Below are 25,149 nucleotides of genomic sequence, written 5' to 3'. Positions count from 1 at the left end.
TCCTTCATTTAACGGTGTTTGTACTTGTCCGCTTCTGCCAAACGAGGAGGGCTGATTAGCAGGAGATGTTCCTGGGTTGGTGGGGGGGGGGGGGGTTAGCTCTTTTGAACAAACAACACTGATTGCAGAGGAGGGTTTATATCAGGCAGAGGCTGATGCGGACCCCAAAGAAACAAATTGAACTAAATGTGAAACGGCAGAGGGAGACGGTGACGTGTTAACGGACACAAAAGACACCCCCTGCAAAGATCCACAAATCCATATCTGATCCACGGGGCGCTCTATCTGGCCCCTGGTGTCTGAGGGTCAAACAGCGGGCCCCTGTGGGGTAGAGTGAGGCATAGGGATGCTTCTCCCCCCCGGCTGCCTCATCGGCGCGTCCCGCCTGCCCCGCACAGTTTAGTGAGAGGCATATGAAAGAGCTGAAGACAAAAGGGGGAACTTCAAACCCAATGGCCTAAAATAACAGCTAATGGAACAAGGCTGTGAAATGCCACTGTGATAATTACCCAGACTGCTTTCTTTTGGCTGGAGAGTCAGATCACACATGCACATAAACACACACACACACACACCACACACACACACACACACACACACACACACACACACACACACACACACACACACACACACACACACACACACACACACACACCCCCCCCCACTACCCACCGTGCACAAAATACATTTATTTATAGGCTGAGCAGGCGCTCAAGCCCCGTGTCACCGTTCTCCAGAGAATGACTTCAAACGCTCGTGAGTTGGTGTGTGTGGATGTATTTGTGTCTGTGTCTACATGTTTGTGTGCGGTGTGTGCATGGGTGCACATCTCGGTGCATGTTGTTTTTCTTCTTGGCGGAGTTGTGTGCGTCTTTGAGTTTGAGTGAGTGAAAGGAGGAAACAACAAATGGAATTTGTCGAGTAGCCAATTTCCCCCATTCCCCTTAAGAAACGGCCTTCATCTTCTCATCTCCACCGCTGATGAAATGATGATGTCACCCCCGCCGCTAAAATAAAACCTTGGCATTCCACCGGGCTGTTGTTTAGCAGTCATAGGCGCCTATGCCTCAGTGCATGCCGTTCATTTGGATCCCCGCGCTGAGTGTCTGAGAGCTGTGTTTCTGCCTGCGTCCCTCCCATCAGCTGCTGGTCAGAGTGAGCGACGTCCCCGACCTGTCGGCCGGCATCAGCTGCTCCTTCGGCAACCTGACGGAGTCGGAGGGCAAGGTCAGCGGGAACCAGATCCTCTGTGTCTCCCCTTCCGCCAAGGACGTGCCCGCCATCCCCGCCGACCAAGGTACCCGATGCATGGCACATACACATGCACACACACACACACACACACACACACACACACACACACACACACACACACACACACACACACACATGCAGACATGCACGCACACACACGCACACACTGACTTATACACACACACACGCACACGCATACATAGCTCACTCCCATGTAGGAAAACACTTACATACAAACGTACACACGCAAACACACATTCAAAGACACACATGCATGCACAGACACACACTCTCACACTGTGACATAGATAGATCAAGGAGCGAGGTGTTGTTAACATTAACACACACTCGTGCTCACACACACACACACACACACACACACACACACACACAGCATTATGCATTGACACATATGGATTTACATATGGACACAGAAAAAATAAACACACACACACATGCACACACAGCAAATTGTATGCATGCGAAGTGAACAAGTACATGCAAAGGATGTAAACATGGACACACATATACACACTCAAACACATACACAAATGGTATACTGCTTCACAATAATTGCCTTCCCCTATATACATACAGACACCATTCATTCATGCAATGTAGTCATGTGTTTCCTCACACACTAACACATTGACACACACAGACAAACAAACACGCTGGCCAGAACCACAGAGGTATTTTGGGTCGATAAAACCTAAATGAATATATTTTAATAGTACAGTGGTCTGATGTTCACTGGACCATGAAGATGAGTCTTAGGAGAGCAGGCAGGGGGGGAGAGAGGGGGGGGAGGTGGGAGAGACCCCCCTGAGGCTTTTCACATCAAAGCACAGCCTCCCTCCACCCCCCCAGCCGGGCCCACCCCACCCGCCCTGTGATGCTGTTGCTCCCTGCGATCCGTGATATCCATCTGCTAGTTATCCTGTCAGGCTCACTGTTAATGAGCTGTGTGTTACGCTGAGGGAGTGTGTGTGTGGGTGTGGGTGTTTCTGTGTGTGTCTGTAAAGATGGACAACCTACACGCTGACCCACACGTGCAAGCACACACATACACACATGCTCACACACACACACATACATACAGAAACACACGCAGAAACACACATACACACAGAAACACTCACACCCGGCGACTTACACACACACGCACGCACGCACTCACACACACACGCACTCACACACATGCACACACAGATACACACTGATACACAGAATCAGTACACACTCACACTTGCACACAAACATGTGAGCCCTTTCCCCATGAAAAGGTACACACAGCCTTGGTGCCTGAGTTATTGATTGAGCACTCCTGCCTGATGTGGGTCGTGTGGGCTTAACAAGCTCCCCCTCACCAAGGACCAGGTCCCAGGGCCCAGGACACTGGTTCCTGCAAGGTCGAGACCCATTAGGGCTGATGGCAGTGGGGGAGGGCTGGGGCAATGCCCGCCTTGTGGCTGCTGGCTGACAGACCCCCTCCAATGCCGGGCGTTAGCTGTGGCTAACGGGGGGATTTAGTTCATGATTTGATATGCTGGGTAAGCCTCCTAGCTTGCTAAATTAAGAGATGAGATGTAGGCCTGCTGCTGGTCTTCTTTACAGTGAGGTGTAGACGGGAACTATCCTTTGCAGTCAAACTGACACATTTTTGGCCAAGCTCAAAAGGCTTTATGACATTCATCACAGCCAGAGGCAGGACCGCAATAAAGGTTTCAACTGTGGGGGAAGACTTTTTAGCAAATTCTGTATCATCCTATTATTTGTGTTTAAGTGATTTTCACATTTGTTGTTGAGTTTAAGCTAATGGTTATTTTATTATTGAGAATAGGATATTACAGAAGCCTTGAGTAGCACTGAAGAATATGCCTGTGGCAAGATACTTGACCAAAACCATAAGTCTTGGATGATCAGCATGTATCAGGGCACAATATACATCGTAAATCCATAAAGCCCAAAACAGTTCCCCTCCTATGGTCCATAGCTCTAACATTGGGTTTTACAGCTCAACCAACCCCAGATTGACAATAACACTCTGCCCTCATATCCTACTCATTGAATCTTCTGGAACATTTGAGGGATTTCCGGCCCAATGGTGCACATCCTTTTAATAGTCTACATTGGCTGCACCCGCAATTCCTTTTTCCTATATTTAAGGTTTATATATATATAAATATATATATCGTTATGAATTCTAACACCTGCTCTTTGACAACAAGCACCTGCTGTTTACCCAGCCACATGCCTGTGGCGTAGAAAACCTCATTTTCTGAATAATATATATCATGTGCAGTGTGTGTGGAAATAATACATGTTGCTGGGCCTCAGTAATTCCCTCCGCTCCCGTGAGTAAATGACAGCCGTGTGTACCCAGCGCTCCCCGGGGGACAGGGGGAAGGGGGGTTGTAGCAGGCCTAATATGAATCCCCCCCCCCCTCCCCACCAGGTAAATGTCAACCCATGCACCCTCCCCATCTGTAAGACCCCTCTTCAGCCCAAAGCAGACCCACACATGCACACAGAGGCACACACAGACAAACACGTCAACACACATTCCATCTGCTTCTTGATGTTTGACAAACTCCACCTCCTGTCACCTCTCTCCGTCTCTCTATCCCTCCATCTCTCCGTCTCCCCTGCTCTCTCCATCTCTGCTACCCATCCGTCCTTGGAACAAACATCCCTTCTTTTTTTTTTACACCCAACCAGCACTGTGAGGGGAGGAGAGGAGGGGGCGGGGCAAAGAGCAGGGGAGAGGAAAGGGAAAGAGAAGACAAAAGACTGGGAATGGGGAGGGGAGGAAGACCACGCGAAATGTTAAGAAGATGAAGAGTGCGGGTGTGTATGGAAAGGCGATAGTAAGGTTATAATAACAGTGTGAAAATAGCGTTGTTGTGGGTGGCTGACTTGTCGCTGTGCCAAACTCCTCTGCTTCAAAATGATCGCTATTAGCACTAATACACGCAGACTATGACCCAAGTGGGCACATAGGAGCTATGTACCTGCTAATTCAGACGGCTCCTATGTCCTGACTCTACTCCCCATAGCCTCAAATTTGAACTTCCTTTGAACTTCATCTCTCATCGCTTGTGCGCATAAGATACACGTTTCTATGAACAAAAGCAAACTGTTTGCCAGTTTCCTGGGAGATAAGTGCGGTGTCTACGTATAGTGTGTTTGTGTGTCAGTGTATGTGAGTGTGTGTGTGTGTCTGTGTGTGTGTCTGTGTGTGTGTGTGTGTGTGTGTGTGTGTGTGTGTGTGTGTGTGCAAGTGCTATCTGAATTACCAACAGGTGTTGTGGATAGAACTGAGCACAAAGGGTCATTCCACCCTCCCACACACACTGAATGTCATCCGATCCTCCGCCTGCTACACACACACACACACACACACACACATACACACACACACGCACACACACACAAACACATATAAATAAGGCACACACACACACACAGAGCAGATACATAGAAAGCACACACCAACACAGCGCGGTAGACCAAGAAATGTGGCGTAATGTCCTCCACTTGCGTGGTCTATATTGTAAGTTGGAGGCGACGGAGGGGAGGTTGGCTCCTATGTGGAACAACACCGCCAGCGTTTCTCCTATCACCGCCAGGACGCTTTCAATAAATTGCCATGCAGAAAATTGATCCAATTACATGGATTTTTTCCCCAGGATAATAATAATATATGGCGTTATATCCTTTTCATTCTTATTCATGCTAATATTCAATCTGGCCTCAAAATGCATTCAATATCCTTTTCACAAGTTGGTGGACCAATAATGTAAATACTGCATGGTGCCAAACAACCCCATGATCACTGGACTGCTCTGGTGGTTAGAGGTGCTGAGGGTGGTGAGGGGGTGGGGATGGTAAGGGTGGTGGTGGAGGTGATGGGGGTGGGGGGGTGGGGTAGGTGGTGGAGGTGAGGGGGGGGTGGGGGTGGTGGTGAAGGTGATGGAGGTGAGGGGGTGGGGGTGGTAAAGGTGGAGGTGAGGGGGTGGGGGTGGTAAGGGGGGCGGTAGGGGCTGGTGGTGGTAAGGGGGGCAGCAGGGGTGGCGGTCCAGCCAGCTGGTGAGGCTGCAGTAGGGGCCCACGCTGGCTCTCAGCCGTACCAAGGGCTGGGCTCTGTCTGGCCTCCTCTGCACGGCCTGGGGGGGGGGGGGGGGGGTCCGGGTACAGACGGGTGGAGCGGCAGGGCACGCAGGCGTTGTTGTGTGTAGACGCTGAGTGTGATACCATAATGTAGTACTGGGAGGCAGGTGAAGGGTTCATGTATAACCCGGCTCATTTGAACCTGTAATTGGCAGTTGGATGGAAAGCCCTGCATGAAATGGTAATATGGGGTCTCGCTAAAATGTTTGCCACCTTGTGAATGTCTGTTACAAGTGTAGTAAGATATGTTAAATATATTCAACGCTCTCTCTCTCTCTCTTCCTCTCAGATTGGTCCGGTGTGGAGCTGAGGCTCAACTCCAAGGAGACGGGTCAGATGCTGATCAGCACGGAGGTCAAATTCTACAACTGTAGCGTCCACCAACTGTGAGTCCGACTCTTTTACATGGTTTACATCACTCTCTCTTTCTCGCCCTCTCTCTCGCTTTCTCTCATACCCTCAGTGCTCTCGCTCTCTCTCTCTCTCTCTCTCTCTCTCTCTCTCTCTCTCTCTCTCTCTCTCTCTCCCTCTCCCTCTCCCTCTCCCTCTTCCTATCTATTCATTTGCTGTCTATTTGGCCTTCACTACCAGACACCACTGAATCAATGTTGTGGGAATTAGTTACAATTCCCCCTTAACCTTGGCCGCCCCCTAGTCCGTCCCTCACTCTGCATCTAAAAATACTCCCCCTGCCCCCTGTGGAGACTAATGCAATCTGATCACTGCTGATCTCAGAGCCTCAGAGCAGGGAGCGTCCTGCCCTAATGATGCCCTCCTCCACGCACACACACACACACACACACACACACACACACACACACACACACACACACACACACACACACACACACACACACGCCCGCGCGCACACACACACACACACACACGCACATACACACACACACGCCCGCGCGCACACACACACACACACGCATGCGCGCGCACTCGCACATACACACACACACATACACACACAGAATCTGAAACAAGCTTTGCCTCCACCACCTCCACCACCACCACCAGCACCACCATCCCCACATGCACACACCATCACAACAATCACGTCATGGGGATGCCTAGTTGCCTGCTGACGTGAATCGTGTTCAAATCAACCATTTCTATATCTATACACGATTATTTAGTTAGAACTAGATGATATTTTACGACTGCAACCCTGTTGATAGTATAACTCGATGTGGGTCTTATCCGATGGTGGTCTTAAGGCCTCTGTGACCCAGCTGGAGTATTGTTCAGAACAGAAACCCAGAGAGATGGAGAGGAGAGGAAATGGGAAGATTACAGTGCAGAACATCTCATGGGTTCAAGAGCCACAGCCTGTAGTTCCATCCTATTATTATCCCGCACACCCCCAAACAAAATCATCTTCCCACTTCTCTTCCTCTCCTGCAACTCGGAAACAGAGAGATGCCACAGGCTGCCACGGAATCACACACAAACACACGCACACACAAACACACACACACGCACACACACACAAACACACACACGCATACACACGCATGCACACCGCTGCCCCATGTATGGTGCAGACTGCTTCCTTTGTTTTGACATGGTGGAGCTGTCTGAGGACCCTGTCTGAGTAGCACAGGAAGCAATTACTCCCCCCCGCATCAGTTAATCAGCAGCAAGCTACACACACATGCACCAATATGAAGGTTGTAGTGGTATTCAATTGCAAATAATGCGCTTCTAACAATGACGCCTTTGTGCTTCCTCCCTTCTCTCGCACACTATATATATATATATATATATATATATATATATATATATATGCATATATATTTTCACACACTATCTGTATTCAGTTCCTTTATTTTTATCTCCTAACAAATCTCCCAGCTTCGCGCTGAATTTCCGCCTTCTCCAGAATTAGTCGAGGCTCGCCCGGAGATCTTCCCCATGCCGCCGCGCCGATGAATCTTTCAGAACAATAAACAAATGGGCATAATTCAGTCAGCTGGAACTCAGCGGGAGTGCGTCGGCCCGTGTGTGTGTGTGTGCGTTAACGAGAGGGACACGGACACAAAAGCTTAAGTCCGAGATGGAGCGCGCGGGGGAGCGAGATGGGGAAGCGACGGTATATAATGGCCCCTTCAGCAACGTGCCGGTATATGTAGGGCCATGGAAGCCATCGGAACACATTAGCATCCCGCGGGAATAGCCTCCTGCCGTATACAGGCTGCATGCGGGGTGCTGCGCGGAGCATGCGATGGGGGCCCCTCTGGGTGGCGGCGGGGCCCCCGGACACGCGCTAACACGCGCTAGCACAGGCGCTAACACGGGGCTCTGATGGCGTGCGGCGTTCCCTCGTTACGCCGTCCTCGCCCCTTACAGCTCCACTCTGTACATCCACCCAGGCTAGCACCGGGCAGCACCGTCACCACAGCATACACACACACTCACTCACACACAGACACACACTCAAACTCACACAAACACACACACACACACACACATGCAGACACACACACAGACACACACACACACACGCACACACCCACATGCAGGCGCTCGCATTTGCACACAAGCAAACCCTCATAGTTCAATCGTTCACCCACGTAGGTGCACACACACACACACAAACACACACAAACGCACACCAAATAGATGCACGGATGCATACACAGACAAACACATATATGTACAAACACATGCACACAACCACACACACACACATTCACACTTGCAGGCACACACATATGTCTACAAGCCATTAATAACACCAATGCTCTAACAATACCAGGGTAATGGTAATTGCAGGATTATGCTGTGCGATGTGTGTGTGTGTGTGTGTGTGTGTGGGTGTGGGTGGGTGTGATGCGTGTCCGGCTAGCTAGTCCCATCGCTTCCCCCATCCCTCCCTCCCCTCATACGCACACACACACACGTACGCTGTGTGTGACAGGACATCTGCACAGGGTGTTGGTGTGGAGAATGAAATGAGCAGATAGATTTTGGCACCGCAGCCATGCAGCACGGAGCCAAGCACAAGGGCAGCAGCAGGCGACCGCTCGGGATGTCTGCTCATTTCCTCTAGTGCTAGCACCCCACCCCCCATACCACCACACACACAAACACACACAAACACACACAAACACACACAAACACACGCACACTCCCCTTGACTTGTCTGCCATCCTCTCTGACTTTCTCTCTCTCCCTCTCTCTCTCTCTCTCCCTGTGTGTGTGTGTGTGTGTGTGTGTGTGTGTGTGTGTGTGTGTGTGTGTGTGTGTGTGTGTGTGTGTGTGTGTGTGTGTGTGTGTGTGTGTGTGTGTGTGTGCGTCTGTCTGTCTGCGTGTCAACATGCTGCCCGTGCAGGTGTCTGTCATGTGTGAACAGTGCCTTCCGCTGCCACTGGTGCAAGTACCGCAACCTGTGCACCCACGACCCGTCCAGCTGCTCCTTCCAGGAGGGACGAGTCAACGCCTCTGAGGTGGGTGCCATGTCTAATTATATCTCTCTCTGTGTCTCGCTCCATCCCTCTTTTTCACCCTCTCTCTCTCCCTCTCTCGCTCGCTCGCTCGCTCGCTCTCTCTCTCTCTCTCTCTCTCTCTCTCTCTCTCTCTCTCTCTCTCTCTCTCTCGCTCTCTCTCTCTCTCTCTCTCTCTCTCTCTCTCTCTCTCGCTCTCTCTCTCTCTCTCTCCGCTCTCTCTCTCTCTCTCTCTCTCTCTCTCTCTCTCTCTCTCTCTCTCTCTCTCTCTCTCCGTCCATCCATCGTTCAATCGATCTTCATATCTATCTATTCATCCATCTATCCCTCTGTCTGTCTGTCCGTCTGTCCGTCCGTTCCCCCTCCTGCAGGTCCCACTGTAGCCCGAGCCATGTCTTCTAAAGCCTCTTGTGTTTCTGTATCGGCGTTACTCACTCACAGCTCTTGTTCTGAGCGGAAGCAATTAAAAGTCTATTATCCCAGTAGTTAGTGAGCTTAGTGCGTCTGCTAACAATGACACAGGATCATTCTGACCGAGGCACCAGAGACGCCAGGCACACTCACCCGCCACTGCAAAGCTCGCCTTAGACAGTCTGCCTGCATGCCCTCTCATTGAGAGGGCTTTATATTTGTGTATGTATGGGTGCAGGTTGGAGACTGCTTCAATGTGTGTGTGTTTGTGTGTGTGTGTGTGTGTGTGTGTGTGTGTGTGTGTGTGTGTGTGTGTGTGTGTGTGTGTGTGTGTGTGTGTGTGTGTGTGTGTGTGTGTGTGTGTGTGTGTGTGTGTATGTAGGTTCTTTGATCCTATAACCTTGTGGTTAAGAACAAAATAAGCGGTTCCCTCTTAGGGTTTCAAGTTACACACTGACCAGTGACCCAGGGGGTTCGCCTCTGAGGAAACCACAAAACCACGCTGCTCGCTGGAGACCTGTCACAATGCACTGAATTCATATAGAAGACCAAGGCCGCCCCCTAATAGTAGACCAAACGTTATTCGATGACAAGTGGCCCGGTCTACCAAGTTTTCATTGGTCAGATGGTCGCAGGAACATAAAAAGCTGCACCTTGTCAAAATGAGGTCAAACCTATATGTCTGGACCGTGAATGAAATCCTTGGAACACTCAGAGTCACAGTCACAGACAGACATTAATATTGCAGTTGTTTCTAGAAAGTAGGCTGTGTCAGGCAGTTTATCCAAAGGGGGGGATCGTTGGAGAGGTTAAAGGACGACTCCAGAAAGGAGACCCGCAAACTGTTAACACAAAAATGTGTTAACAGTGTTACTTGTAACATTCTTAGCAAATTTCACATAAGCTTTCTTTTTTAATATCATAAACATGCGACGACTAGTCAGCTAATGGCTTGAGTTGACTTCTAGTCGTCTGACTCTATGCAAATCTTTATTCTGGGAAAGCCCTTTCGATACCATCTGAAAATCTGTACATTCACACACATACACACACACACACATACACACACACACACACACACACACACATAAACACAAACACACAAAGAGACACACATAAGGCCTGGTTTGTGTAAATCCACACCCTTCTTGAAGAAAATCATTCTTTTCAACCACTTTGTTGTTGTCAAAATCCATCACCATTGTAGCCCTGGCCAGTGCGTTCATACAATGACGTGAGATACGATATATTATATCATATATGAGCTGATGTGAGTCTTTTGAAGGCTGGAAGGATTCACACACACATTTCTGCAGCACTCCCAACACTGCTGTGGTGTTTTTGCTGACAGAGTCAAGATGAAACCTCTGTCGTGGATCACCATTTTGTGTCTCCAACAGGTTATTTTTCGATTGAGTGACCTCCTGGTCCATGAATAAAGAACTGTCAGTGTTTCCCACTGAAGCACTGGCTGTGTCCTCCCGCCTTGCAGAATATACGTTTAGATCGCTCATAGCAGTGATTGTCCGAATGTGTCCCCTGACTCTAGTCAATTGAGGTCCATTTTATTTGTTCAACCCTTCGTAGTTACACTCTAAAAGGGCCTCACAGGCCACAGTATATTCCCCCAAACCCTTTTTTGAGAATTTAATTGGAATAGACTTTTGTTAGCGAACAATGGTATTTAATTTATTTTATTTTATTTGTTGAATTGGATGTTTTGTTCCATGTCTTTTTATTTGTTGTATTTGTATCTTTAACACTGCTGTAAACCAAATTTCCCTTTTGGGACGAATAAAGTGCTGAACTGAACTGAACTAAACTCCCTCTGGGGGGCAAGGAAAAGTCCTAATGATCCAGGACCTTGGGAAGGCGAAGGGAGGACTGATCCCTCTTTTCAGAGACGGCCGATATAGTGCCAGTATAAGCTAGACAAACGAAGGCTAATTAAGATGAAGGATAGGAAATACAAAAATCAGTAACCACTTCAAAAATCAATCGATCAATGTACGTGGGCAGTTATCAGGCACACTCCAGCCCACCTCTGACCTCTGACCTTTGACCCTTGTGTGCCCCCCCAGGACTGTCCTCAGCTGGTGCGCTCCGAGGACATCCTGATCCCGGCCGGGGAGGTGAAGCCCATCACGCTGAAGGCCCGGAACCTGCCCCAGCCCCAGTCGGGCCAGCGGGGCTACGAGTGTGTTCTCCACATCCAGGGGGTCAGCCACCGTGTCACCGCGCTGCGCTTCAACAGCTCCAGCGTGCAGTGCCAGAACAGCTCGGTAGGTGCCCCGTACACCCCACCACACACACACACACACACACACACCGCCACACACACACAGCCACGCACACATCGCCACACACACATCTGGTGGCTCGATGTCTTTCCTGAAGGAGTCGGACAGCTGAAAGACACTTGGTTTTAGTTCAGAGTACACCGGAAATATGCATAAAGGTTCATGAAGTATGTATAAATCTGGTCGATTTATTGTGGTTACGCACACACATACAAACTAACAGACACACATACTTATGCATCAACTGCCTCAGTCCTTAGGAGAAATAAACCTTATTGATAAGGTGTTATTTGTGGTCACGCATAGAGGAACACACTGAACCCTGCCACCGTTCCATTGCGTTCTATTCCTCTCTGTGATCGCTGTCACGTTCCTGTCTCTCTTTCTCTCTCTCTTCCCTAAATATTATGTGAAAATTAACCAAATATAAATTTTTAAAACCCATGTGGGACATTGGAGGCACTCTCTTTGGTTTAGATAATCCTGGAATTACATTTACATATTTTATTAAATACCCATCTGTACTTTCCTTGGGCAGGTTTTATTCTCAAGGGATATGACGTAAGAGAAGGAAAAGTTTCTTTTTTTAATAAAGTGGTGTTCTCTGTCTCTCTCGTTCTCTCCGTCTCTCCCTCTGCAGTATCTCTATGAAGGCATGAAGATCAGTGAGCTGCCTGTGGATTTCTCAGTGGTGTGGAATGGAAACTTTATAATCGATAACCCGGAGAACATCCAAGGTAACCCAACCCCTACTCTCTGTCCTCCCTCCATCCCTCTGTCTCGTTTCCTTCTCTCCTTCTCTCCTCCTATTTCTACTAATCTCTTCTCCCTCTTCTACCACACACATAAATAGACACAGTGTCCCGTCTATCAGTGTGTGTGTTTGTGTGTGTGTGTCTATAGTTGTTCACGTGGCTTGTGTATCCCCTTCTGTCCTCCCTTCATATGCATCTCCTGCTGTGTGCGGGTGCGTACGTCATTGATGTATGCACAGGTGCATCTGCGTGCTCCTTGATGTATGAATAGATGCACTCACACGCGTCCCCGTCTCCGCGTCTCGCAGTGCACCTCTACAAGTGCGCGGCGCAGCGCGACAGCTGCGGCATGTGTCTGAAGGCGGAGCGCAAGTTCCAGTGTGGCTGGTGCAGCGGCGAGGGACGGTGCACCCTGCGGCACCACTGCCCGCCCATGAACCCCTACACCACCCGCTGGCTGCACCTGGCCAGCAGGAACGTCAAGTGCACCAACCCCCGCATCACCGAGGTCAGTGAGGCGGGCGCCGGGGGAGGCGGGGGGGGGGGGGGGGGGGGGGGGGGGAGTCTCGCTCAGACCGCTCCTTGGCAGGGATCCCGTCGTATGAGTGACGCCGTTGACAGGGAGACGGTCTGGATTGCATGGAGAGGCTCTCGGCGACAGGCCAGAGGCCGGTCTCTGCTGTGTGCGGTGCCCTGCACTGCCCGTCCCCTCGACACGCAGGGGCAGAGAGAATACCCATCAGGGGGGTCCCCCTGGGGAGCTGGCCTCACTTCTGCTGACTCTCTCTCTCTCTCTCTCTCTCTCTCTCTCTCTCTCTCTCTCTCTCTCTCTCTCTCTCTCTTCTCTCTCTCTCTCTCTCTCTCTCTCTCTCTCTCTCTCTCTCTCTCTCCCTCTCTCTCTCTCTCTCTCTCTCTCTCTCTCTCTCTCTCTCTCTCCCTCTCTCTCTCTCTCTCTCTCTCTCTCTCTCTCTCTCTCTCTCTCTCTCTCTCTTGCGTTCATATTCAAAATATGCTTTATTGGGATGAAAGTTATATGCTGCAATGTTGCCAAAGCAATTGCATTAAAAATAGTGTGATTAACAATAAATCCTTCTCTGTCTCTGTCTTCCTCTCTCTCTCTCCCTCTCTCCACCACTCTCATTCTGTGTCTATCTCGATCTCTGCCGTTCTCTCTTTCTCCATCTCGCTCATTATCTCTCCCCCTCAATCGCTCTCTATCCCTCTTTATCCGTCTATCTTCAAAACAAGGGGCTTTATTGACATTGAAGATGGAAAGACAATATCAATACTTTATACTTATTTAAAGTCCTCCTCGCCTCATATCATTGTGAGAACCATTTGCACTCCTACCCTTGTCTGAACCTTTCCTCTGTGCCGGGGTCTGACGTTATGCAACACTTCTCCTCCCTGCCTCTTTGATACTACGTTTGGAGCGTTGCTTCTAAAGAAATCATCTGAGCATGTCGCTGAGGGGAAGCCATTTTTGTGGGGGAATGAAAAGACAAAAACAGACACTTTGAATAAGTAAACGCTCCCAAAGGGCTGGTGGGTCTCCACAGCTGCAAGCTATTTTATCTGGCTGCTCACACACATACTGCTGCTCTTGCCTGCCCTCCCCCCACCGTCCTCCAGGAACCTTCCGGTACATGTGACCGACCACTGTAATGTTTATGTCAGGAAGCACTCATCCACCACACCTACCACTCAGAGGTCTCGACCCGGAAGGGCCTATTTGTTTTCGCCTTAATGGTTGGTGGCTGTGTGTGTTTATATATGCATGTGTGTCTTGTGTGTGTGTGTGTGTGTGTGTGTGTGTGTGTGTGTGTGTGTGTGTGTGTGTGTGTGTGTGTGTGTGTGTGTGTGTGTGTGTGTGTGTGTGTGTATTTACATGTGTCTTTGTGAGGGGGAGGGGCTGTTATTTTCTATCTCAAGGTTGCGCTCTCTGTCCAGGGGGGGAGTTGAGACCGTTTAATTAGTTTTAGTAACGCACCAGCGCGTCGTGTTTAACCCGGCAGACCTCTCCTGCTGCAGCGTCGATACACCGCCCGTCACAACCCCCACCCCCACAAGCCCCCACCACCACCACCACCACGGGTGGAGGTGTGTGTTTATTGATATACATTGTTGTTGATTTACATCCATTTGTTCGTGTTCTTTCCAAGGACAGCTATGAGAATAGTTTGAACGCTCAGCATGGCCTCTCTCAGCAGGAAAGGGTGCGTGGGGTTAGACCCGGTCTCACATCCACAACGCAGACGAGAAGGAAATGGAGAAACGCGGTGGGGGCTTTATGTAAAGCAGACAGCCTGGAGCATACACAGGGGTACGGCATGAGGAAGTGAAGAGAGGGAGGGAGAGACATAGAGAGTGTTATGATTGTTCCAAGTTCAAAAGTGTAATGTAGCTAGGAGAGGCTTTGGCTGTCCCCTTGTTGACTCGTTCCCATACATATTTAACTCACCCAACAACGCACACTAACGCAATCTAGAGTAGAGTTCATTTTGTTTTTCAAAGTTAATCAACCTCACTTCTTCTACGGCTTCATCGTTTTAGTGGTTGGTAACTCTTAACATTTCAACCGATCTCAGCGCTGCTGTACATTCGCTCACTTTTGCATCATCCAATCGAGCCACGCGGGATCAATTGAAGATGACAATGAGTGTGTGGCTCTCCATCAATTTAATGGGAGTCTCCCCACTTTCCAGGTGAGCTCAGCCTGCCCCTCCCCAGCCGTGCCCAGACGGATCCCCGAGGCTGTCATTTATTTTATAAAACGAAATCTCCGGTCGCATGCGTGGCGCCGCCGTCGGGAGCTTATTTGTATACATAGCGGCGCATTAGTAGATGTGCCTACCACAAGATGCGTCTTCTGAATAATGAATGTTTCTATTAGGTGCCGTAAGACCCCTCCCCTCCCCCCCGCCACATCCTGGTGCTAGGTTATTAATATTGAAGAGATGTAAGCCCTCACTAACAGCATGGGGAACAACATCAAATGAAGCTGGGAGGTTGGGGTGTGGGGGGGGGGGGGGGGGGGGGGCTTCAGAGAGCATCTCCACCAATCAGCTGTGGCCTGGGCTCCTCTGTGAGCTCAGAGCAGCCCAGCCTCACTGTGGATGGCGCACACATCTGTTAACGTAGGACAAATGGTGTTCTCTCTGCCTCGCTTGCTCTCTTTGTTTCGCTCCGCTACCGACGCAAGCCAGAAGGAAACATGAAGTGTGAGTGTGTGTCGTGTGTCGTGTGTCGTGAGTGTGAGTGTGAGTGTGAGTGTGAGTGTGTGTGTGTGTGTGTGTGTGTCTATGTGTGTTGATCTTCCGAACATCCTGAGGGTTGATGTACCTGTCATTAAGGAGAGGCTGAGATCTATTCTTCACGGCTGTGAGCTCTTCCTGCATCCCACACACACACGCTCGCACGCACGCACGCACACACACACACACACACACACACACAGATGGACAAATTATTGTTCATTCATTGATGCTCTAAGCTAGCACGAATAATATATAAGCATGTGCATGTGCACATAGACCAATACATGCACAGATATAGAAGGCTGTTTGGTCTAAGTCCTCCTATCTCACCCAACAGCATCATTCTGTCCTCATCTGCGTTAAACCCCCTCCCCATTCCTCACCGTCTTTATCCCTGCTCTCACTGGGAGACTTTTAAGAGCCAGTAAAATATTGAGGGTGTATTCTGTTCAGGAACAAGTGATTACGGAGGTTTTATCAAGCTCATTAAATTGTAATTAACAAAAAATGTGTTGTGCCAGAACTGAGGCCCAGAGAACTGCGTAGATTAGCTGTTGTACGTTTTGCTATTGGCAGCAAGGACGCATCTGAAGTTATGGAAGTTTCCAACCACAGTCAGAGAGACACACACTTTTTTTCATTACTTTTGTTTACAAAAGTCCTTGGTTGTGGCAGTCACCAGCAAGAAAAGGTATACAGTGTTTGAACGTTCAGAAAAGCCCCACTTTAGGTGTCGCCAATAAAGGAGATGTAAAATTGAAAAACATGACACTTGAGCGACTTGAGTGACCTCCTGAGCTCCGTTTATTGACCTTGACCAACCCTCAACTCTGCTTCAACCCACTCCCTAACCTCAACTCTCTCAGCGCCCTGTCTCAAAAGCCTCCACCTGTCCAGCACTTCCACACAGTGCCACGGCGCTCTCTGGGTCTCTCTCCTTTGCCAATTTCTATTTGTTATTTAACAAACATCTGTGTCTCGAGTTTCCCGGTCCGAATAAGCCAAGTCTCTCTCTCCCAATAGCCGGGAGATTATCTGCTAAAAGGGGAACTTCTATTCTGGAGGCTTCTCCCATGGATTAGAATTCAAAGAGCTTCTCTTGTCTTCTCAATGTAGGTCATCGCACCCCTCTCTACTCGTCCGCCAACGTTTCTTTATTTATTTTAAATCCCCCCCACGTCTTAAGGAAGTTAGTCTAGTCTCGTGTTCTCCCCGGCTGCCACCATGAGTCCTGCAACTGGAGATAGAGAGATATATATAGATGTGACTTAGAGAGAGAGAGAGACCCTACAATACTGTGTTGCAGTCTATATACAGCTTTTACTTATTTGCCTTTTTATTTCTTACTGCAATGTTCACATTTAATGTATATTAATGTATGTATACATATTTTTTCATGAAATGTTGCAGATAAGCAGCTTTGTATCTTTTATTGTAAAAAAGTGGAAGAGATCTTGAATATCAGAGGGAGAGGGAGAGAGGGGGGGGGGGGGGGGGGGAAGAGCATGAGTCAAAGCGAGAACATGACCGTAAGGGCACAAATGTGAGTGAGAGAGAGAGAAAACAAAATAGCATGAGTTTGAGAGACGGAACATGACAGAGAGCGAGAGAGAGAGGGCGCATGAGTTTGGAAGAGAGAGCAGTGCAGGTTTAGCCGGCTGTTTGCTAGGAATGACCCTCCATTGACAAAGTGACAAAGCCAGGCCGGGAAGCGGCTCTGAAATGGATTACACGGGCAGGGCAGAGTGGCAGCGGGCCCGGGCTGGGGGGGAAGATGTTCAGAGATGCACTCTCTTCCTTTTCCCTCTGAGGGTCAGTGCATTAAAGGCAAACATGCCAGCATGGCCTGCATCCGCACGTGCAGAGTGGGTCGAAGTGTTTCTGCGTGTGTGTGAGTGGGTGTGTGTCTGTGTGTGTTTGTGTGCACCCATGCATGTGTGTGTGTGTGTGTGAACACGATGATGCGCGAATCGAAGTAGAAACAGGGATTTTTATGCTGTTGTACAACAACAAGGGCCACATAAAACAACGACAAAAGGAGAGCTGCCCGCTCCCTCCTGTTCCCTCTTGACCCCTCAGCTCAAGACGACTCATAGGGCGTGTCTCTGAACGGTCCTTCTCTTCCCCTGTGATCATGTGCCGGTAATAGACTTGCCGATGCGCCGGTCTGAGCCACTCAGGTGTTCCCCGCATGGCTCCCGGCCCCGTCGTCTCCCCAGTCACACCTCTCAGTGTCCCCGTCTCACCTCTCCGTCACCGCAGGGTGCCCGACCACTCAGCGCCTCTCCCCTCCCCATCACCGCTGCCATTCTCTCTCCCTTTCATCTCCAATCACCTGACTCCGTCTCTCCACGTCTGTCTCTCTGCATCGCACGTCTTATTTTATTTTTTTTTCCCGCAGTGCTTTTATCTTTGTCTTCCTCGTATTACGGCCGTCTCCCCCGGCTCTCCTCCGTTGCTTATGTAACCATCAGTAAGTCTACTCGGATGGCCGCCGCCAGTGCCTGACATGGATATATTTAGTTGTCGTGCACGCCCTCTCCCACCACCAACACCACTCCCTTCAAGCCCGTGCAGCACTCAAAGATTCATGTATTCAGACCCCCGGGCGCTTCTGTGACACACTTATTTTACATCCAGAGCAATTAATGTCCACTGAATCTAGATTACAATGTTGGCGCCCCGCTGGGAGCCGTAGTAGGGGACGGCGGGGGGGAGGGCGAGGGAGATTATGGCACCTCTCTAAGGGGGCCAGCCTCACGTAGTCGAGGTTGTGCCTCCTCCAGCAAACACAGTTGGAAAAATAATCTGGTTGGCTGCTCCTGTTGTGGCGTTAGGGCTGCTTGGTGTGTGTGTGTGTGTGTGTGTGTGTGTGTGTGTGTGTGTGTGTGTGTGTGTGTGTGTGTGTGTGTGTGTGTGTGTGTGTGTGTGTTTGGATGTGCATGCACGCGTATATGTGTGTGTGTGTGTGTGTGTGTGTGTGTGTGTGTGTGTGTGTGTGTGTGTTAGTGAGTGAGTGAGTGAGTGAGTGTGTGCGTGCGTGTGTGCGCGTGTACATGTGTGCGATTGGGTTTGTTTTGTTACCTCTGCCTGCATGGCCAGTAATAGCTTATTGATTGTTGACATTGCGGCAGCGGCTACGCCCATGGCAGCAGGGGGGGGGGGGGGGGGGGGGGCATCTCTGCTCCCTGCACAACACCGGCCAAATCTTCTCCATCTTCTTTTACTCCTCCCCTCCTCCCGTCCCCACCTGCCCTCTGCTCCGCCCTTGCCTCCCGTTTGAACTCCTCTCTATCTGCCCTCTTGTATATCCGTCTCTTAATTTCCTCCCTTCGACCCTCTCCCCGCTCCCTCTCCCCCCATCTCCGTGCCTGGCTCTCTCTCTCTCTCTCTCTCTCTCCCCCCCCTCCCCCTGCTCTGATGAGAGGGCTGGACGCCAGCCAGGGCTGTGCCCCCAACAGGGCTCTGCAGCCTGCCACCTAATGCCAAGGTCATGCTGGGCGGCCATATTGACTTTTATGTGGAGGTGGTCTGTGCTAAGCGCTAATATGGCCTCTCGTCGGATTTAAAGGCCGTGGCAACAGCAGGAGCATCATATAACGAGCAGGCCTCTGTCCAGAATCTTAATCATACCTTCTAATTGGTATATGTATGCACTTTTTGGGGGGGAAATATGAGAGGTTATGTGGAGTGGGCTGTTTTTAAAAGGTCATTGTGGGTGTGGACTAACTTCTATTTGGTATGAACGAGAGAGTGCCTCTTATGTGTGATGAGGGTTTACAAGGGAGTCTGCACAATGCTCCGATGAATGGTGTGCTCCTAACTCCTGGAACAGTTCGCTCTCCTAGCCTACATTATATTCATAACAAGTGTCTCTCCTTGGCCTCCAGGTGACGCCGGTGGCCGGACCTCCCGAGGGGGGGACGAGGGTGACCATCCATGGGATGAATCTGGGTCTGTCCTTCGCGGACATGGTGGGCAACGTGGAGGTGGCCGGCGTGAGGTGTGTCCCAGTGGAGGAGGGCTACATCATCGCTGAACAGTAAGTCATCCAGCTGTCCCTCACCGGGACTCCACCCAGATCAGATCACACATCATAACACATCAGATCCAATAGTGTGAGGGCATGCATGGCACTGCAATGTAGACCATAGTGGGACTCAAACCCCGAACCCCTTGTGAACGCCATGCCCTTTAATTACTCCACCGGTGCGTGTGATGGATTGATCTGTCGAGTCGTGGTGTGTGACGTTTTCTTTTCTTATTCCTTTGATAAAATATAAATCATTATAGCTAACAACAGTTCATCATCCACTACTATTTGCTGCATGATGCAAATGGCAAAGATTGTGCCCGGGATGCGGGCGCTAAAGACACACACTGCCATCTATGTGTGTCATTGACCCGGGGGGATAGGAGTCGTCTCCACGACCCTGTCCTAATGAAGACTGGAGCCGTGCTGCCTGGGGTCCCTGACACGCCTGTCTAGCCCACCCCCACCCCCCCCCCCCCCCCTCCCCCCCGACGGCCCCCGCCCTGTCCACCCACCAACCCGAGCCCCCCGCTGTGCTGCCGCCCATCCTCCTTACAAACAGCTAGCTCCAGCTCAGCCCCCCACGCAGCAGCTGTGTGTGTTTACCTCGTGTTTACCTGCGCTAATTGTTCCGCTAGCATCCCATTCTGGGGGTCTCGGCCCCCCCCCGTCCCCCGCAACACCCGGCAGCTAGCAGCAGAAAGCTCCTCTAGAGTGATGAATAGTTTGTTTTGTAAGTAGCGCACTCGAAGACCCCCTGCTAGGAGCCTCTTCTTCACCCCTAGAGATGGGCAGAGATACGCTTGCTGTCCCTGCCTCTTCGTCTGACAGCGATGCCCAGAAGACAAATATGCTATATAAATGAAGAGGGACGTTCAGCCATACCTACACGACGTAGAGCTGGGGCTCTATGTCTTCTTCTCTCTCTCTCTTTGTCACCATCTCTCTTTGAGTGTGACACGTACACTCTGGCTGTCCCATTAAACGTCCTCAAAGGAGCCTTTAACCTTAATTCTCTTTTTGGCCTACTTTTGATTCCGGTAAGCGACCAGCTCAGCGCAGTCCAAATACTGTAACTCAGAGCGTGAGTCCCCCGTCACTCCCCTCAATCTATATCCTGCTCTCCCCCTCCCTCTCCCTCTCCCTCTCCCTCGCTCTCGCTCTCTCTCTCTCTCTCTCTCTCTCTCTCTCTCTCTCTCTCTCTCTCTCTCAATGACACAAGGTAAAGGCTTGTGCAGTTGATTCCTAGCTGAAAGATTACGTGTTTAGTCCCTAGACCATATAAAAAAGAACCCAAATGCCTGATGCATATGCATCTTTGAGTTAATTCCTAATCCTGTCCAGCTCCTTAAAGATCTGCATTCCCTATAAGTCGTTTGGATCACAGCGACCTAAATCGTTTCAAAATGTCCTTCGAAGAAGTCTCACTCTCTCGCTCTCATGCACAACTGGCAGGTACAATGGTGACGTCCCCTCCAAAGACCCGCCTGCTATTCTGTGTGTTATCTGTCAAACAAATCCCAGAGGCAGGACTAGCGAAGGAGGCCAGTCGGTGAAGACATGTCTGTACCCACAGCCTCCGTCTCGTGAGCAGGCCGCCTGAATTGAAATGCAGTGCATGCCCCCTGCTGTTACGGGCAATTTATCAGCAGTGTGCCAATCTGAGAGGACTCTAATCTGATGGAGACAATGCTGCTTGCTTGACTTTTATTTCCATGTTAAACAGAAAGTGTCAGGGTGGGGGTGTGTGGTAGACAAACTCAGAATGAGTGAGCTGCTGTCCTGAATCACGGTTGTTTTGCCGACCCCATCGCTCTATAAACGTTCATCCAAGATCAAGTTGCAGGAATGTTTCTATGTTTATAAAGCGGGGGTGTCTGCTTGCCTACGTGGCCTGATGCTTTCATAGGCTCATTAGGAATCGGAGGCAGCATGAAACCCAAGCCAGTGTTCATTTGGTTTTAATCTTTCGTGCTTGCATCCACATTCATGCATTTATTCAACAATACAACTCTGTTTTTAGTGAGCATAACATTCCGACCAATCGCAGGGCTAGATCACGCACTAGGTACGCCCACAGTTCTATTCTACATTCGAAACTTGTTTTACCTGGGATTAACCCTTCAGATACACCCAGCGCTGCTTCTCATCATCTTTAAATACACTCATCGAGAAGGGAATCATGTTTTCTGCGACACACAGTTGTCAGGGTTTGTTCTAGGGGGGGGTGTGTGTTACAGGGTTTGGGATGCCAAAAGGGAACATTCTATGTGATTAACTCCAGCATCATGCTGATTTAAATGAGCCCTTGGGGTTGACAGTAATAGCGAGCTGTCCTGGAGGACTCTGCAGTAGCCTAGCTTAAGGTTAAGGAGCGGAACAAAGCACCAGGACTACAAGCCCCATCAGACAGTCCCTCTCTCCTCCACCTGCTCCAGCAGCGTAGCGCCCTCCTCCGCCTGGGGGATCCACGCCAGCTCTCTGTCTCTGTCTCTCTGCCCCTATATCTCTCTGTCTCTCTGCCCCTATATCTCTGTCTCTCTGCCCCTATATCTCTCTATCTCTCTGCCCCTATATCTCTGTCTCTCCGCCTCTATATCTGTCTCTCTGCCCCTATATCTCTGTCTCTCTGCCCCTATATCTCTGTCTCTCTGCCCCTATATCTCTGTCTCTCTGCCCCTATATCTCTCTGTCTCTCTGCCCCTATATCTCTCTGTCTCTCTGCCACTATATCTCTCTGTCTCTCTGCCCCTATATCTCTCTGTCTCTATGCCCCTATATCTCTCTTTCTCTCTGCCCCTATATCTCTGTTTCTCTGCCCCTATATCTCTCTGTCTCCCTGCCCCTATATCTCTGTCTCTCTACCACTCTCTCTCTCTCTCTGTCTTTCTACCGCTCTGCCTCTCTGTCTCTATGCCTCTCTCTATCCCTCTCTCGCCTTATCCATCTATTTATCTAGCTATCTCTGTCTCTATGCCTCTCTCTGTCTCTATGCCTCTCTCTGTCTCTATGCCTCTCTCTGTCTCTATGCCACTCTCTCTCTCTCTCTGTCTCTATGCCTCTCTCTCTCTCTCTCTCTCTCTCTCTCTCTCTCTCTCTCTCTCTCTCTCTCTCTCTCTCTCTCTGTCTCTATGCCTCTCTCTGTCTCTATGCCTCCCTCTGTCTCTATGCCTCTCTCTGTCTCTGTCTCTATGCCCCTGTCTCTCTCTGTCTCTATGCCTCTCTCTGTCTCTATGCCTCTCTCTGTCTCTTTGCCTCTCTCTGTCTCTATGCCTCTCTCTGTCTCTATGCCTCCCTCTGTCTCTATGCCTCTCTCTGTCTCTATGCCCCTGTCTCTCTCTGTCTCTATGCCTCTCTCTGTCTCTATGCCTCTCTCTGTCTCTATGCCTCTCTCTGTCTCTATGCCTCTCTCTGTCTCTATGCCTCTCTCTGTCTCTATGCCTCTCTCCATCTGTCTCTTTGCCTCTCTCTGTCTCTATGCCTCTCTCTCTGTCTCTTTGCCTCTCTCTGTCTCTATGCCTCTCTCTGTCTCTATGCCTCTTTCTGTCTCTCTCTCCCACATGGTCTCCAGGTGTCCCTCGACCTCTCCCTTCCTGGTCTCTGATTGGTCCATGTTTACTTTAGTGCTCTGTGGCAAGGGGAGGATAGAGGCGGCCAGTTGGCAGTGAGGGGAGGAGTGGGATGAGGAAGAGGAGGATGAAGAAGTGTTGGGTGTATTGCTGCAGACTAAGATGGCTCAGGGGATTGTCAATATCTTTATCGATGTTGACTCGCCCCGTAATGCAATCAACGTAATATGAAAGAGTAGAGGTGTAGTTTATAAAACAGTTAACAAAACCGGAAAATCTTTTGTACATGATAAAGTAAAATGCAATTTCCCCTCGCGGTCCTAAACTTTAAAAACTGCTGATGTGGTCGCAAGGCCATTGGATTAAGGAAAGGGACTTTACCAGGGTACCTGAGGTGTTGGCGGCTGATTGCATTCCTTCTTTGTCCCTTGTGTCGCGGTGCAGGATCGTGTGTGAGATGGACCCTGCCCCGCCAGAGAGCCGGCCCGGACCCATCCAGTTGTGTGTGGGGGAGTGCCGGCCAGAGCTGAAGACCCGCTCTTCTCAACTCTACTCTTTCGTGGTACGATGATGAACTCTGAATCTAAATGCCACTGGGGATCTTCCAGAGATCAGAATATGCGTCGCATTGGGGGGTTTAAGGGGGCTCACTCACCCTACCTCAAGCTTATTATATTTTACTTGATTATTTTCTGTGTGCAATTCATTTAAAGCATTTTAAATATCTGACATGCTGCGGCCATATAATGATCTTCATTAGTTGCCATGGCAACAGACGGGCTAATTGATGCCCCATGGTGACTGCGTGAGAGGCAAATTTATTTCAGAATTACCTTTATTTTGGAAATAATCTCAGTTGTTAGTTGTTTTCTGATCTGCACCAAATGTTGTAGGGGGACCTCTCATAATGGCCCTCATTAGCCTCCTGTGTTTTGTTACTTTAAAAAGGTCTTACAAGAAATTTCCTTTGTTCAATTATCACAGGTACAATTAGGCAAAACAGGTATTGGTTTGATATTCAACGAATAGGTATTGGACATATAAAATGATAAGTTATATATTCCTTACGCATGCATTCATTCCTTATCTATTATTATATTTTAGCACTTAACTCAGTTTGGTTATTTGATGAATTGAATGTACTCGTTTGGTGTTTTATCTTCATTGTTGAATGCATTTACTGTAAGCCGCTCTCAAAGATTTTTGCGTGGCAATGGATATCGGCTGTCCGGTATTAGAACATTTCTCTATTCAGCTAGATATTTCAAGTTTTCCAAAAACTAAAAGAGTAGAAATGCCCTACTCACACAGAGGGTCATTTTAATGAAGTTAATCAAACCTCTTGCTTCAGTTTTATGGGTTAGTATAATGAGTCAATTATAGTTTTATGCTTTTTTGTGGAAACTAGCGAATAATTGAGCTTATTGAAAATGGGAGGGTTTAGTAATTTTTGCTACTTGAGTCGGTATGCCCGTCTTCTTAAAGTTCCTTCTTTCTCCAAGTCTGTCTCTCATCTAATACAGAGTTGTGAAAATAGGACACAAGGACACTTTTCTTCATGCCTTGAGTCATCTGATCCGTGTTACTTAGCTTGCACATCCCACTATGAAGGCTAAACAAATAACGTGCTGATACCATTTTGTTTCCTTGAAGCTCGTAATGGAAATGGCTGTAAACGTTGTTTTAAAACACGCAATTAGATCACCGCGTGGAGAAGTGCAAATCGAGGCGCTGCCTCAGCTCTCCATGTCTCCTGCACTTGTTCTCTTTGCTGCGGCTCATTCTCTCTGTCGCTTCCCCTGCCACAGAAATACCACACACATACACACACACAAAAACACACACACGCGCACACACCTGTCTTGGAACCGTTATTGCCACCTAGCTCGCAGCTTTCTCTGCCACTCTGCCTCTCACACCTTCACAATTAGCACTCCCTGCA

The 25,149-nt window shown here is 49.5% G+C and overlaps 1 protein-coding gene across 1 annotated transcript in view; it reads left to right on the top strand.

Annotated features, from left to right (window-relative positions):
- The window catches only part of plxna2 (plexin A2), a 188,233-nt gene that overhangs the window by 117,872 nt on the left and 45,212 nt on the right, over window positions 1-25,149 (top strand). The window contains exons 7-14 of the mRNA XM_030369078.1: window positions 1,147-1,300; window positions 5,720-5,816; window positions 8,771-8,885; window positions 11,375-11,575; window positions 12,234-12,330; window positions 12,657-12,856; window positions 19,496-19,647; window positions 23,652-23,769. Of these exons, the coding sequence (XP_030224938.1) occupies window positions 1,147-1,300; window positions 5,720-5,816; window positions 8,771-8,885; window positions 11,375-11,575; window positions 12,234-12,330; window positions 12,657-12,856; window positions 19,496-19,647; window positions 23,652-23,769 (1,134 nt within the window). The remainder of the gene's footprint in view (window positions 1-1,146; window positions 1,301-5,719; window positions 5,817-8,770; window positions 8,886-11,374; window positions 11,576-12,233; window positions 12,331-12,656; window positions 12,857-19,495; window positions 19,648-23,651; window positions 23,770-25,149) is intronic.

Source organism: Gadus morhua, chromosome 1 (assembly GCF_902167405.1).
Source record: "Gadus morhua chromosome 1, gadMor3.0, whole genome shotgun sequence".
In the NCBI taxonomy this organism is placed as follows: Eukaryota; Metazoa; Chordata; class Actinopteri; order Gadiformes; family Gadidae; genus Gadus; species Gadus morhua.
This window is presented reverse-complemented; position numbering and strand designations above follow the sequence as displayed.